At 40.7% G+C, this 15,506-nt stretch overlaps 2 protein-coding genes across 2 annotated transcripts in view; both read left to right on the forward strand.

Moving 5' to 3' along the window:
* Nucleotides 1–4,720, forward strand: part of FAM227A (family with sequence similarity 227 member A) — a 56,135-nt gene extending 51,415 nt beyond the window's left edge. The window contains exon 15 of the mRNA XM_033118711.1: nt 1,196–4,720. Within this exon, the coding sequence (XP_032974602.1) occupies nt 1,196–1,426 (231 nt within the window). The 3' untranslated portion in view covers nt 1,427–4,720. The remainder of the gene's footprint in view (nt 1–1,195) is intronic.
* A 4,519-nt stretch (nt 4,721–9,239) lies between these two features.
* DMC1 (DNA meiotic recombinase 1) overlaps nt 9,240–15,506 on the forward strand; it is a 28,258-nt gene continuing 21,991 nt past the window's right edge. The window contains exons 1-6 of the mRNA XM_033117873.1: nt 9,240–9,368; nt 10,765–10,848; nt 11,440–11,484; nt 12,399–12,545; nt 13,865–13,947; nt 14,655–14,707. Coding sequence (XP_032973764.1) covers nt 10,798–10,848; nt 11,440–11,484; nt 12,399–12,545; nt 13,865–13,947; nt 14,655–14,707 — 379 coding nt within the window. The 5' untranslated portion in view covers nt 9,240–9,368; nt 10,765–10,797. The remainder of the gene's footprint in view (nt 9,369–10,764; nt 10,849–11,439; nt 11,485–12,398; nt 12,546–13,864; nt 13,948–14,654; nt 14,708–15,506) is intronic.

A 15,506-nucleotide genomic window follows, 5' to 3' on the forward strand; every position in this document is an offset into this window, starting at 1 on the left:
TCCCTCTAAAATTCCTGACATTCCATAATTCAGGAAGCCTTCGAGCATACCTGCTTCAGAGCACAGGCCTAGCCGAGCCCAGGACTCCCTGGTTTTCTGGGCCCTGGGCGAGCTTACCTTGTAGGGCAGTCCTTACCCTGCTCACTCACTATTGGCACTGAAATGATGAAGCTCCAGAAAACGCACAAGTTCTCATCCACAGGGAAGAACCTCCAAAAGTTTCACATTCGGGAGGGCACAGCCTGGGTCCAGTGAATTTCTTATAAGAAAAAATACACTGATTACATTTTAGAACTTTGCCTCTCTATACTTGTGAAGTTAGGAAAAAATCCTCTTGAAAGGTCACACTGATTTTAAATTTTTTGTTTTTATTTTAATTAAAATAATACATATGTATCTTTAAGAATCAAATAGAGCTGCCTCTCTTTTCAATATTTCTTTTATCTTCAGGTAAAGAAAGAAGTCACTGGGGGCCAGATCAGGTGAGTAGGGAGGATGTTCCAGGATGTTATTTGTTTCCTGGCTAAAAACTCTGTCATAGACAGTGCCGTGTGAGCTGGTGCATTGTTGTGATGCAAAAGCCATGAATTGGTGGTGAAAAGTTCAGGTCGTCTAACTTTTCCACACACCCTTTTCAGCACTTCCAAATAGTAAACTTGGTTAACTGTTTGTCCAGTTGGTACAAATTCATAATGAATAATCCGTCTGATATCAAAAAAAGTTAGCAACATTGTTGCAACAAGTTCGACAACTATATGACATTTTGATGACATATAGGACATCAAGGGTAATACGACGACAGCTCTGATGGCCATTGCAGAAAAAGTTCCAAAATTGCTTTGAAGGGTGGACTAGGTGCTGGTGTTGGTGCATAGCTTCCCAAGGGGAGTATTTCAAAGGTGACCATAGTGTATTCAGCAATGAGGCATGTAGCATTTTTTCTAGGATGAGTTCGCAAACTTAATTTTCGGACCTCGTATTTATTGCAATTTGTCTCCAGATTTCTCCCTTGGTTGTACAAATCTCTCAGTACAATTATTTTACATAGTCTATCAATTTCACCTTTATTTCCCTGACTTCTTTCACTCCTGATGGTTGATTTCTAGGCTATATGTTGGGGATTCCCTTCTTCATTCTCTTGATCACACTGGTTTTTAAATCTGTTTCTGTTTGTGTCTTTATGGTTCATCCAGAGAGAGGTCACCAAGAAATTGAAACCAACGTACAAAAAGAAAGTATTCTTCCTCAGCTTCTCGCCTTCCAGCTCAACTGGATGAATCCTTGTCCAAGAATTGGGAGAACTTTTTGGATGAAGCCTATGCATGTTGTTGAATTTAATCTAAAACAAAAACTACAAACCAAACAAAATAATAATAATGCTGCAACACATCTAGTCATTTCTAGTCCATGGGACAAAGAGTATTGAAGTTCATGTCTACCTGGGCCAAAGTCAGCATTTAAATTGAAGCTAAGTCACTTCATTCACTCATGCATTTACTTACTAGTTCTTTTATTTATTTATTTATTTATTGGGGAACACTGTGTCTCTCCAGGGACATCAGCTCCAAGTCGCTGTCCCCCAACCTAGCCGTGGAGGGCTCAGTCACCATCCCCAATCTTTAGTTGCAGGGGGCACAGCCCACCACCCTATGCAGGAATCGAACTGGCAACCCTGCTGTCGAGAGCCAGTGCTCCAACCAACTGAGCCCTCCGGCCTCTCCTACTTACTTACTTGTTCTTTCATTCACTTGTTTAATAATAACACCATGGAATGTATAATATTACTATGTAACATAGCAATAGTAATCATAGGCGACATCATTTATTGAGTACTTACTATGTGGTGAGTGCTCTGTTAAGTTCTTTTTCGACATTATCTTGGTTAACCCTCCTGGGGGCCCCCTGAAATGCTACTGTTACTCCATTCGTCCTTAGAGGACACTGGGGCTTGGAGAGATTGAGCAAACCTTCACCGGGTGTCTATTCTATATTATTCCTGGACTAGTTCCTGTGCATACAGAGATGAATAAAAACAGAGTCCCTGAACTTAAGGGGTTTACAGTCTGGAAGAAGGGTAGTAGGATGTAGAAACCAAAAAGTGCATGAATGCTTTGCTCAAGATCTGTGTGAACTCCAAGGAAAACCAAGTCAGAGATACTTCACTGAGGCTCAGAGGTACAGGGGCCAGTGTGCAGAAGGATCTGCAGCTGGGCTTACAGGCCCGGCTGGTATCATTTTGGCCTCAGAGCACAAGGGGGTGACCTGTTCTGTGTTAGAACAGTCTGCTTGGCACAGCTCAGAGGGAAGAAATCATGCAGATGGCTGTTTGCGTGAACCAAGAAGCAAATAAGTACATCCTTGGGACCTACACTGTCTCCCACGGATATGCTTCTTCACTTGAACCCCGAGTGTAACTCTAGGTGACTCCCTTGGAGCATATCACCCAGGTAAAGGGATGGAGGAAGGGGGATAGGGAAGGAGCTCCAGCTTTGGCCCCAGAAAATTCAGAGCTTTGAATCCCTGTAGCTACGTGACTTGACCTTTCTGAGCTTGTTTTCTTGAATGCAGAAAGGAATGCCTGCCTAGGAGGGTAGTGTTGTTGTGATGGTTAAATGACATACTTTATGCAGAGTTCCTGGCATAGCATGTTCCACTTGGTAACTGCTACAAGCTATTGTTGTTGTTGTTATCACTGCTGTTAAAAAGTATACTCTTCTGAAACCAGGCCCTGTTGAGCATGTGGCATGTATAAGGCACCATACGGCTCCAGTGACCAGAGCATTCTCTCTTGCCTCCGGTTCGCCACCCAAGCCACAATCAGCTCTTTATTTGCAGTTCTTCTCAGGAGAAATGCTCCCTCTCCTATTTCTGGACCTTTTGCCTGTTACTGCTTTTGTACCTGGATATTCCTTCTCCCTCTTCCCTGTGAACTCCCTGCCTCGTTAATTCCTGCTCTTCCTTCAGGACCCCGTGTAGATGTCCCCTCCTCCAGAAAGCCTTCCCTGATACACCACCAGCAAAGTTGACACTTGTGCCCCTCCTACGTGGTCCGATGGGCTTTCCTGCACCCTCAGTATGGTAGCAGTTACCACAGTGGATATAAATGCCTATTTACCTATCTATGTCTACCACTTGCCCCAACCCAGAAAGGAGGTGTCCTGATTTTCTGGCCCAGGGCAAACTGCATTGTTGTCTTTCAAGACAGTCCTTTGCACAGCACTTGGGTCCAACATCATCCCTGCACGGACCCTTTCCAAAAATTACCGAGGACTCATAACCATAGGCCTCTCAGGAAGTTCAAGATGAAAAGACCTGTCTCTGTTCTTTGTAAATATTAGAAGGGAAAAGTATGGGAAAGAATCCTTTGCCCTTTATAAGGGGAGGGGCAGAGCATCAAAGAGAACAGTTAACAAGCATTTACTGTAATGTGGGATAAAGCAAATGAGTAATTGTGTGATACTCCACTTCTGTCATTCCCAATGTTGCTGGGAACCAGTATTCTCAGCATGGAAGAAAGGAAATTTAGATGTTAAATTGGAACAGGTGAAGTTAAAATCCTACAGTCCTGGTTTGAATTGATTATGAATAGAGCATGTAAGGGGGGAGGGACTTAGTTTCTTCTCTCTTTCCTTGTAACTGGTCACTTTTATCATCTTTTGATTTCCTATAGCACAATCATGGCTGTCCGATAATTTCTTTTATTATCTTGGAAGGTTATTTAGAATTGCATATTGCTATTTAATCTTTCATATTTGTTAACAACACTCTTAAGAACTTTGACCTTATGTCATTTTCCTGTATCCTCCCTGATTCCTAAACTTAGTCTGCCCTCAGTAGATAGATTTTATTTTTCTCATATCTGATGGATGCCTTGCTGCTTGCTAATTATGAATGGGCTCTCTTGTAACATGTATCTTTTTGCTTCATAAAACTTTAGATGTATTTTGTATTTACTAGTATTTACTAATTTCATGGGGGTTTCTTTTTTGCTTTTTTGTTTTTTTAAGATTTAAAATTATGGTGGATACTCAGTGCAATACTAGAGCCAACCAATAAGCAGAGTCTTTGATTTAACACTGTAACAGTTGTTTTAAGATCTCAGGATTCTGCAAGGCATGGCTGTGTTCATTAGAGTAAAATGTGGTACAAGTAATCCATTTTCTTGGTCTCTTCCATCTCCTCACTTAATACCAAAACCAGGGGTTGGGGTCCAGGGGAAGGGGAACAAACTGCTAAAATAGGTTGCTACCACCTATATCTCTAAACAGCACAGTAACCCATCATCTATTTATAGATTAAAAGAGACTTAAAAGGCATCAATAAATTGCAACATGTATATAATTTTTTGGATACCAGTTGAAACCAACTTAAAAAAATACGGCATTTATGAGACAATCGGACATTTGAGTGCTGCGTGGATATTTGATATTAAAATTATTATTAATGTTTAGGAGTGATAATGGTATTATGGTTATGTTTTAAACAAGAGTTCTTTTAGAGAAACATACTGAAATAGTTACAGATGAAATGATATGATGTATGGAATTTACTTCAAGATAATATGAGAGGAAGGAAGTAGATGGAGGTTTAAAACAAGATTGGGGACCGGCCCAGTGGCTCAGGCGGTTAGAGCTCCCTGCTCCTAACTCCGAAGGCTGCTGGTTCGATTCCCACATGGGCCAGTGGGCTCTCAACCACAACTCCTCGAGTCCTTCCAAGGGATGGTGGGCTCCGCGCCCCTGCAACTAAGATTGAACACGGCACCTTGAGCTGAGCTGCCACTGAGCTCCCAGAGCGTGGGCTCTCAACCACAAGGTTGCCGGTTCAATTCCTCGACTCCCGCAAGGGATGGTGGGCTGCGCCCCCTGCAACTAGCAATGGCAACTGGACCTGGAGCTGAGCTGCGCCCTCCACAACTAAGACTGAAAGGACAACAACTTGAAGCTGAACGGCATCCTCCACATCTAAGACTGAAAGGACAATAACTTGACTTGGAAAAAAGTCCTGGAAGTACACACTGTTCCCCAATAAAGTCCTGTTCCTCTGCCCCAGTAAAATCTTTAAAAAAAAAAAAACAAGATTGGCCATGTGTTGAAAATTGTTGACGCTGGATAATGGGGGTATTATACTGTTTTACTTTTGTATATATTTGAAATTGTCCATAATAAAAATTAAAGGCATTTACTGTAAAATCTGTTTCTGTACAGTATTTGGTCTTGTCCTCTAGGCCTGTGAACGAGGTACTATTTCCCCCACTTCCCAACAGATCTTTCTTGGTTGAGGCCACCATTATCCCTGGCTTGGAATTTTACAGTGTTCTCCTAGGTATTCTCCTTGCCCTCTCTCCTACCTCCTTCAATCCGTTCTCCACACTGTAGCCCAAATACTTCAAGTGTATTAACTCAATTATCACAACAATTCAATACTAATATTATTCTTGGTTTTCAGATCAAGAAACTGAGGCACAGAGAGGTTCCATAATTTGCCCAAGACCACACAGTAAGTCTGAATTGTCCTATAAATCTGGCTTAGCTGCCTCTCCTATGTGTGCTTATACCATACGGCTATAAATGGAAAATACAATCGCATATGAATATGGGTCTGCCATATACAGGTTTAGCATATTGGTTAAGAGCATGGACACTAGAGACAGACTGTGAGTCTTGGGCAAGTTATTTAACTTTGTGGCGCCTCAGTTCCATCATCTGTAAACAGGAATAATAAATAGTTCCTACCTCATGGTTTCTTTGTGTGGAGTGAATGTGCTAATCTGTGGAAAGCGGTAAGTGCTATAAATGTTAGTTATTAAATGTTACCTGTGGCTTCTCTCCTTTGCTTCTGAGAGCTCATGTCTCTCTAGCACCTTTCACTCCAACAGAACTACTTGCAGATTCCTAAATAAGCCTCTGTGTTCCATCTGTCTCATCTGTCTTTCCCACAATGTCCAGCTGGCAAATCCTTACTTATCCTTTCAGCCCCAAATTAAGGGTTACCACCTAGATGAGGACATCCAGGGAGAGGTCTACTTGGTTCCGAACTGCATGTACAAGTATGTATAATCCTTCTTATCTTGCCCTGTATGTGATTATGTTTCTGTCTCTACCCTACTAGACTCACGGCTTCTTGAGTGCAGAGACCTGTCTTTATCTTCATATCCAGCAGAGAGCTGAGACCAGTGTTTACTAAATGTTGGTTAAATAAACTGTCATAGGTATGCCTCTATGAGCAGCTATATGCTGAAGTTGGGAGTTTTGATATACCGGAAGTGCCAAAAAATGTATACAAGTGGACACTTTGGTCAACATTGCTCAAGCAGTAGTTCACCATTATCAGAGGTGTCTGTACGCTGATGGTAACCAGTCTGGGCACCTCTTGTAATTGCAGAAGTTAAAGTGACTTGTATTCATCTTTTGTTATTGGTATATGTTGATTATTACAATTTTAATCCAGTTTTCCTTTCTTAAGATGTGTATACATTTTTTTTGGCACCCTCTGTGTGTGTGTGTGACTATGTGTGTGTGTGTGTGTGTGTGTATGTGTATGACTGTAATTGCCTATGTACTTATCTGTATTCCCCACTAGGGTTTGCATCTTGTTTGCTGTTGAATTCCTAGCACCTAACACCTAGCACAGTGTCTGACACATAGTAGGAATTCAATAAACATCTTTTGAATGAATGAAATATGTTAAGAGGAGATGTACCCAGTGAAATTCTTTTTGTGTGTGTGTGATGACCTTTCATTCTTTAGTTCTCTACTATAGCATTTCTCAAATTTGAGCTCTTGAAACTCCAAGAATATATATCTAACATATATCCACAGGCACTAGTTTGAGGAAACTCAAATGTATGCCACGGAATCATATGCCTCTATTTGATTATATGGTTGTCCACAGAGGGGCAGTAAAGTGTAATGGTTTAAAATTCAGGTCTTTACTGTAATCCCACTGTTTGTTTGGTGTTTTTTTTTTAAAACTAGTATTTTTTTGGGGGGGGAAGGGGAACAGGACTTTATTGGGGGACAGTGTGTACTTCCAGAACTTTTTTCCAAGTCAAGTTATTGTCCTTTCAATCTTAGTCGTGGAGGGTGCCGTTCAGCTTCAAGTTGTTGTCCTTTCAGTCTTAGTTGTGGAGGGCACAGCTCAGCTCCAGGTCCAGTTGCCGTTTTCTAGTTGCAGGGGGCGCAGCCCACCATCCCTTGCGGGAGTTGAACCGGCAACCTTGTGGTTGAGAGGATGCACTCCAACCAACTGAGCCATCTGGGAGGAAGCTCAGCTCAAGGTGCCGTGTTCAATCTCAGTTGCAGGGAGCGGAGCCCACCATCCCTTGTGGGACTCGAGGAATCTAACTGGCAACCCTGTGGTTGAGAGCCCACTGGCCCATGTGGGAATCGAACCGGCAGCCTTTGGAGTTAGGAGCACGGAGCTCCAACTGCCTGAACCACCAGGCTGGCCCCCACTGTTTTTTTATTTCTTAGAATATCATTAAAATGACACAATTTTTTTAAATTTTATAGAGAACTTGTGGACTTGCTGAAAATTTTGAGAAATTGTGAAAGCTAATTGACACAATTACTAATTGGTTACTAATCGACACAAAAGTTCTGGCTTGTCATCCTCTAAAATAGGAAGGTAGTATTTTTCCATGCCAGATTTTTTTTATGTAGTCATTTTTATAGGTCTTTTATGGCTTCTGAGTTTTGTGTCATTCTTAAGATTTTTCTTATTCTGAGATAACAAAAAATTGTCTCATGTTTTCTTCTAGCATTTTTATTATTTAATTGTTCAGATTTAATTTCTTGATCCACCTGAAATTTATTTTGGTATAAGGTGTGAAGTATGGTTCCAATTTTATTTTTCTTCTAGATGGCTACCTAGTGGTTCCACCACCATTCATTGACTTCATCATTTCCCCACTGATTTGAAATTCCACCTTCATCATATTCAGAATTTTTGTATGATATGAAAGATGTCTTTTTTTTCTGATTTGAATGGAGAGGTCTTCAAGTGTAATTTTTAATTACCCCAGGGTTTTTGTTTATTTGTTTTTAATTTTAAAATTTGTACATAACCATCAATATCACATTCAAAGATTTTTATTCTCACTTCGTGAATTTATTACCAAGTTCATTTCAGTTTCTTTAAGTGTACTGCACACAACCTTCAAATATTATGAACATTTCTCTCTCCCAGCTGTCACTACACCAAGCTACATATGTTATATTTCCCTAAATCATCTTGCTGTGCTCTTTGCAGCTCCTCTGTACAATTGATGTCTTCATCTAACACGTTGCTCAGAAATTGCTGTAATTATTTTGGGTGAGTCCTCAAAGTTAAAAGCCTATTAGCATTATCCAGTTCACCCCCCAAATGGGCATTAATTTCCAAGCTACAGCTCTTATTTGTTGGCTCTTTAAACAATCCACCTTGGGGGAGGGGGGGAAACGTCCTACAAAATGCCAGCTGCTACTGTGGGAATTTTTTTGCTATTTATTCCAGCAAAAAATGATTCAGACGCTGAAGGAAAAGGGTCACTCTGTACTAGCTTTTGAACCCAAAAAACTGCACAGATATTCATCCAAGATACATTACAGTCTCCACCTCAACAGATGCTCTTTCAAACGTTTCATGACTCTCCTCAACAGTCTCCATTTAAAGGGAGGAAGAGGACGCTGCCAGATATAGCTCTGCTGGCATGAAGGCTGGCCTAAAATTCCTATTTAAAAACTGGACCAAAATATGTTTGGCTTCTGTTGTCTATTTAAAATTTCAAGTTAAGACGAAGGAAAATTACTCTCCGTCCTGAATGGGCCTTGGGCGCCTCACTCTCACGCACAGACTGGAGAGTGGCAAACGGTTAGTTAAGAAAGCCATAAAGAACAAAAAGAGATATTAGGAACGCTGAGATATTAGTGAAGCCAGGTATGAACACCAGGCATGAAAAGCTGTTCGTGAAAAGAAAGGCCTTTTCCCCTCTTGGAGAAAAAGACTCCCATATTCGACCTCCTAACCCGAGGGTCCTCAAGGAGATAAGCCTTCTGCACATCACCTGTTGCCACTCACCCCAGCGCGCAGCCCTCTGAGCTCTCTCGGCGACAATTCTCAGCTTCCTTTCTCCTCGGACCAGGTCCCGCTCTTGGCCCCGCCCACACATGCCCCTCCCTCTCCCTCCGCCCCGCCCACCGTGGCCCCGCCCCGCTGGTCTCGACGTGTGCGCGACCCGCGCGCCTAAACTCGCGCCGGTTGGCACCAAAGCTGCTGGTGCACGACGCGCGGGCCGGCAGTCTCCGCGTTCTGGTTCTGAGTTGGAATCCCTGAGGACTGGAAAGCCCGGGCGAGGGGGCGGAAAGGAAAATCTCGGGGAGACCAGGGTACGAGCGGGGTTGGTGGCAGAAAGGGAAACGTGTGAAGAATCTGAGGGGGAACGCCAGGGTTCCGTTCTTTGGTAATAGTTGGTGGTCGTTGCTCGTCCCTGGGTAGTGGCGTCGTGCATCCCTCCCTCACCTCCGGAAAGGAATCTCAGTGATCTCGAGGGACTTCCAGCATCTTAATTCTAAATCAAATCGGACCTAGGTCTTGAAGAGGCTCCCTTGGCCTCCTTATGAGGGAACCAAGTGTTAAAATGTCGGGCCGCGGGTGTGGACCAGGCCTTCTGTTGAGGGAGGCTAAGAGGGTGACCTGGACCGCACTCCCCGACGGTGGGGCACAGCTTCCGGCGCCTTAACCCGAGGTGTCTGGGAGCCCTCTAACTGTTCCGCCCGTCAGCTGCTGCTCCAGAACGACAGAGAACGGCCTTTTGTTTTATCAAGGGGAGTAGAAATGATTTTTTTTTCCTTCAATGAAGACAGTGTGGAATTTTGTGTAATCATGTATGTGATTAACTAAGGGACAGTATTCCAGAAGATACCATTAACATTGTTTCCTCGTTGGCCTGGGTTAATTTGCTGTTTAGAGGTCTAGCAGTTTGTTCCTCTTCCGCTAGGCCCCCACCCCTGATTTTGGTATTAAGTGAGAAGATGGAAGAGACCGAGAAAATGGATTACTTGGACCACATTTTATTCTAATGAAAATGAACACTGTCGTACCTTGAAGATTCCTGAGATCTTAAAACAACTGCTACGGTGTTAAATCAAACACTCTGCTTATTGGTTGGCTCTAATACTGTCTTGGGTATCCACCATAATTTTAAATCTTAACAAACAAACAAACACAAAACCATGAAATTAGTAAATATTAGTAAATACAAAATACATCTAAAGTTTTATGAAGCAAAAAGATACATGTTACAAGAGAGCCCATTCATAATTAGCAAGCAGGAAGGCATCAGATAGGAGAAAAATAAAATCTGTTTATTGAAGGCAGACTAAGTTTAGGAGCTAGGGAGGATACAGTTCTTAGAGTGTTGTTAACAAACACGAAAGATTAAATAGCAATATGCAATTCTAAATAACCTTCCAAGATAATAAAAAAGATATTATCAGACAGCCATGATTAACTGCTATAGGAAATCAAAAGATGATAAAAGTGACCAGTTTTAAGAAAAGAGAGAAGCAGCTAAGTCCCCCACCCCCACATACATACACCCCTAAAATAAATAATGCCACATGCCCAGCAGAAAGAAGATAGGCCAGCCTAGTCATTCCAAACTAAATATTTCTCTAATTGTCCTGGTCCTTAGTGACTTCGAAATGAAATCTAGGAGGTCTCTGGGCAAAGGAGTTTGTACTATATAATCTGACTGCTTTTTAAATAATATTATTTTCCCAGAATTGGTTATTTTTCTGCTGCTCACCTTTCAATATGAAGGAAGATCAAGTTGTGCTGGAAGAACCAGGATTCCAAGATGAAGAGGTATTGCAAGAATATTGGAAGATAGGTAGACATTCAGTCATTCCACAAAAATGAAGCTTCTTCTCTGTTAGCTACTATTTTTAGAAACTGAGAGTAGAAATAAAACATAGTTCTAGAGAGAGGCAATATTACAAATATGTAACAACTTGTTTGGCAAGAAGTGCTAAGATTAGCTACCTAGCAACTGGTATGAAAGTATTTTAGTAATTTAACAACTGGTGTGGCCATATTGGTACCTATGCATACTGATACCAAATAGCAGAGGAAGGGGTGCACGATCTGGTGGGGAAGAAGGTTGAGAACACATTTTAAAATAGATTTAAATGTTTTTCCACTCTTTTGGGTTAAGGTCTTAAAAATTTGAAGAGGCCATGACAAAAGTATTGAACTTCCCAGTCCTTTCAATGTTGGCTCTTCTTCTAAGTATGTAACAATGTGTTTGTAAATGCATTATTGATCCTACATCTGTCTAGAGAAGTGGAATTTGAGGCATTTGGAATGACCGTAACATTGAATTAACTCTTTAAAAGATGTGAAACTGTTGGCTATAAAGAATCAAAACTCCATTTTTTCCTGTACCATCTCCTTTAGGAATCTTTGTTTCAAGACATTGATCTGTTACAAAAACATGGAATTGTAAGTATTTTTTCAATGTTGTATGAAATTGTCCAATTCAGGGTTTCTTGGCCTTGACCCTATTGACATCCTGGATTGTTGTGGGGGTCTGTCCTGTGCACTGTGGAGTGTTTAGCAGCATCCCTGGCTCCTAACCACTCACTATGCCAGTAGTACCCCTCTAGTTGTGATAACCAAAAATTTCTCCAGACATTGTCAAGTGTCCCCATGGAGCAAAATTGCCCCTGGTTGAGAACCACTTGTTCAAGTAGAGGTATTCAGAGCTATCTACATCAACTGTCTTCATCAACAGAAAATTCAGTTTTGTCGGAATTTTTGAAGTGATCAGAGTAAGTGATGTTGACAGAAATCCAGACTTTGAATAACAAACTAGATGAATTTCAACAGCAATCAGTTGATAGTAAAACTTCTCTGACATTATCTTTTGAAGGCTCACATTTAATCTCTTCCAGTTGGATTTAGAAAATAAGAGCAAAAGACAATCCTGGCCTTTTGGTGATGTAGTTCTTTTCATTCTCCAAGGGTAGAGGGAAAAAAAATCTTTAAAAATTTTAAAAGAACATATTGGTAATGAAGTTCTGTAGAAGGAAGGAGCTGAACTGAGGGGGTGAATGTGTGATAAATTTGCTAGCTTTTCTACTAACAGACTTTTCTTTTGAATTCCTTGTTACATTGCCATGGTCTCACTAACATTCTTGGGAAATCAGGGCACAGCCAGAACATTTGGCAGCGTGCTGGGTGTGCTCTACTCAGATATTTCCAGAACATTTGGCTACATGGTGGGTGGGTTCCACCTGGCTACTTGTATAAAATTGGCATCATGGTGGAAGGATATGGATACAAAAGCGCATGACATAGTATGGGAGTTTTTCAGTCTGGTATTTCATCAATCTGCTCCATTCTTTTATTTACAGAATGTGGCTGACATTAAGAAACTGAAGTCAGTAGGAATCTGTACCATTAAAGGGATACAAATGACAACAAGAAGAGCCCTGTGCAATATCAAAGGGCTCTCAGAAGCAAAAGTGGACAAGATTAAAGAGGCTGCCAACAAACTTATTGTAAGCAAAATCCGTTCTTTGTTGTTTTAGCTTAGAAGGGCCCCTGAGTCTCTGTAGTCTTTCTCATTATGAACACGAGAAACTATTATGCAAACTGCATTCCTGTAGATCACCGGATGTTATTCTCCCCATGTTAACGTTTTATTCCTTCAGTTTCAAGCAACAGCAATTAATTTCTGAACGATTGAGGCAGGGGTCTTCACCTGGAACACGCTGAAGATAATTGTTTTTACCAAAACTTCTTTTCGTTTCCTTTTATGTTACTTTTTATATTACTTTTTCTTTCTTTTTCTCTGCCTTTCCTTCTCCTTTTCATTTTTGTTTTTTACCTTGTTTTTGTTTTGTCTCCTCAAATATGATATCTATGGCCGTTGCAAAGTGGTTAGCACCAAAGAAGTTGCTCTCTCCTGGTGTATATAGGACAATTGATAAAAGAGCATGGGTTAGAAAAAGACTAACAGTAGTTAGGTCTATAGGTGTGCAGTTGAGATATGTATGAACCTACTAACCATTATGCTGTATACCTCAAACTAAATAATATTAAATGTCAACTGTAACTGAAATAAACGAATACATAAATATCCAAGAATATGCTCACTAAGGCAGGTGAGCTAAAGTTAAGCCAAACTTAATGAGAGGCCCTGTGGGGACAGAGCCCCAAAAAGCAGTTTCCAGGCTCTCAGCCTCACATAGAAAGGTGCTGGCTCAGGTAGTAAATGGCCATCGACTGTGATCAAATGGCCATCAGCTGTGGCTAGTTGGCCGTCAGCTGTAACCAGTGAGCAATTGGCCACTAATATAACTGCTGTGGCTACGCTAGCAAAAAATGGGGGCTAGCAAGAAGATGGTGGCTGAGCCTGCAAGTGGAGCAGTGAGGGTTGAGAATTGTGTGGCTCCTGTTTCCTGTGTCTCCAACCCAGCCGCCAGCGAGAGTATAGTGGTATGACTCCCCCACCTATGGCTCCGTGGGTGTTCCTTTTTGGCCTCACCGTGTCCTGCGTCCTTATGTGGGGAGTGGGACCAGAGACCCCACCTGACACCCCGCACGACAGGCCCATACAGCTGAGAGGCTCCAAGCAAAAACATATGCCTTTAACCCAAGCTTTTGCATAGAGCTTTTGGGTGCCACTGAACCTAGGTAGGGTGGCTCAAGAGCCTGTGTTCTTAACCATGATTTTGTACTGCCTTCAAAGACAAATGAACTATAGTTCATATCAAATGATGACCCCTGATAATCAAGTATATACTTTTCGGCAACATTTGAAATTAAAACCATTATCTTATACCCTTTTTGAAACTTTCCTTTTGTCTTTCTGTAGGAACCAGGATTCTTGACTGCCTTTGAATATAGTGAGAAGAGGAAGATGGTTTTCCATATCACCACTGGGAGCCAGGAATTTGAGTGTGTATCTCATATATTTTATAACCACTGAGCACAGTCTTTGAAATACTATATTTCTTTTCCTCTACCTGGCTGTTGTTTCTACTATAAGTATTAGTAATACCTTCTTCTTTTGAAGGAATTTTTTTGTTTTCCAAAGGCAACTGAAGAAAATAAATTCGAAACTACTTGTAGAAACAAGATTAAATTTCTTGCAAGAAATTCAGACCCAAAATATAGTTTCTGAATCAACCTGTATTAATCTACAAATAATTTTAAAAATTAGTTTAACTTTTCATTTCTTCTCTCCTAATATCTACTTTTCATGTTTCTCAGTGTATTTTTTTAAAATTGAATATTCAGTTGACTTTTAAAAACAGCACAAAATGAAAAGCCCAGCTAATAATAAGACCATTTGTTCAAACTCCAATTCAGATCTAAAGAACAGAACTGAGACATAAGGCCTATATTGCCCATTTCCTATTGACACCCAGAAGTAAGAATAGCAGGGCTTACAAGTTGTTTTGCTGATCCACTGGCTCATATACAGTAGAACCTGTGATCTAAACCAGTGGAATGCCATTTGTTCAGTCCAGAATTCCTGTTCATGCTGGATGGATGGATAGATAGATAGATATAAAGAAATGATATTAATGATAGTAACACTTTCTCCTTTCTTGAGATCTCTATTTCTGTTCCTGTTATTAATGCTTACTTTCTGTTTCCAGTAAGTTGCTAGGAGGTGGAATTGAAAGCATGGCAATCACAGAAGCTTTTGGAGGTAAATAGAACCTTGATATTTTGTTACATGAAAAAAATTATATATATATATGTATATATATATATATATATATATATATACACACATACATATAAACACATACATATATAATTAAATAAACAACCAATAGTTAACTGTATCTATTTTGGGACATACAATGAAATCTCAATTATCATAATACAGGATTATTCTAAGCTGCAGTTAAAATATATTCCAACATTAACAGATGGATCTTATTGGCATTTTTCATCTTTTTATCTCTGACTCCTACAGAAGAGAATAGAATTTTTTACTCTCATTCCTTCAAAAGGTAGTTGAATAATTAGATAGATCTTATTTCTAGGAAATGCATGTTCCATGAACAAGGAGAATAGATTTTTTTCTGCCCTGTTTATATACTTTATTTTTCTTCAAAACAATTCATACATAACTATTATACACCGTGCCTGACAATTTCAGTATTTGCAGTCTTCGGGAAACTAAATCTGTTGTTTTGTTGATGTTCCTGGTGATTTGGAGAAATAAATCTGGTTTTCATTGTTTCTGGTGATTCTCAGTCTTGTGGCTATCGTCTTGTGTATTTATTGATATTTTTGAGTTTATTGCTTGATTTTAATCTGTGGGAGTTCAGTGGGCTTAAACTGGTGAGTGGGCAAGTTTTCTCCCAGAGAGAATTTGCTTTTGTTGCTAGCAAGGGCATGCCACCAGTTGGAGACCACGTCAGCTCCCCTCTGAGGACCTCAGTTCAGTGAGAGAATCCCAAGCTCTCCTTTCCTATAGCAGGATCTTAAACTCTGAT

This window comes from Rhinolophus ferrumequinum, chromosome 10 (assembly GCF_004115265.2).
Source record: "Rhinolophus ferrumequinum isolate MPI-CBG mRhiFer1 chromosome 10, mRhiFer1_v1.p, whole genome shotgun sequence".
Classification (NCBI taxonomy): Eukaryota; Metazoa; Chordata; class Mammalia; order Chiroptera; family Rhinolophidae; genus Rhinolophus; species Rhinolophus ferrumequinum.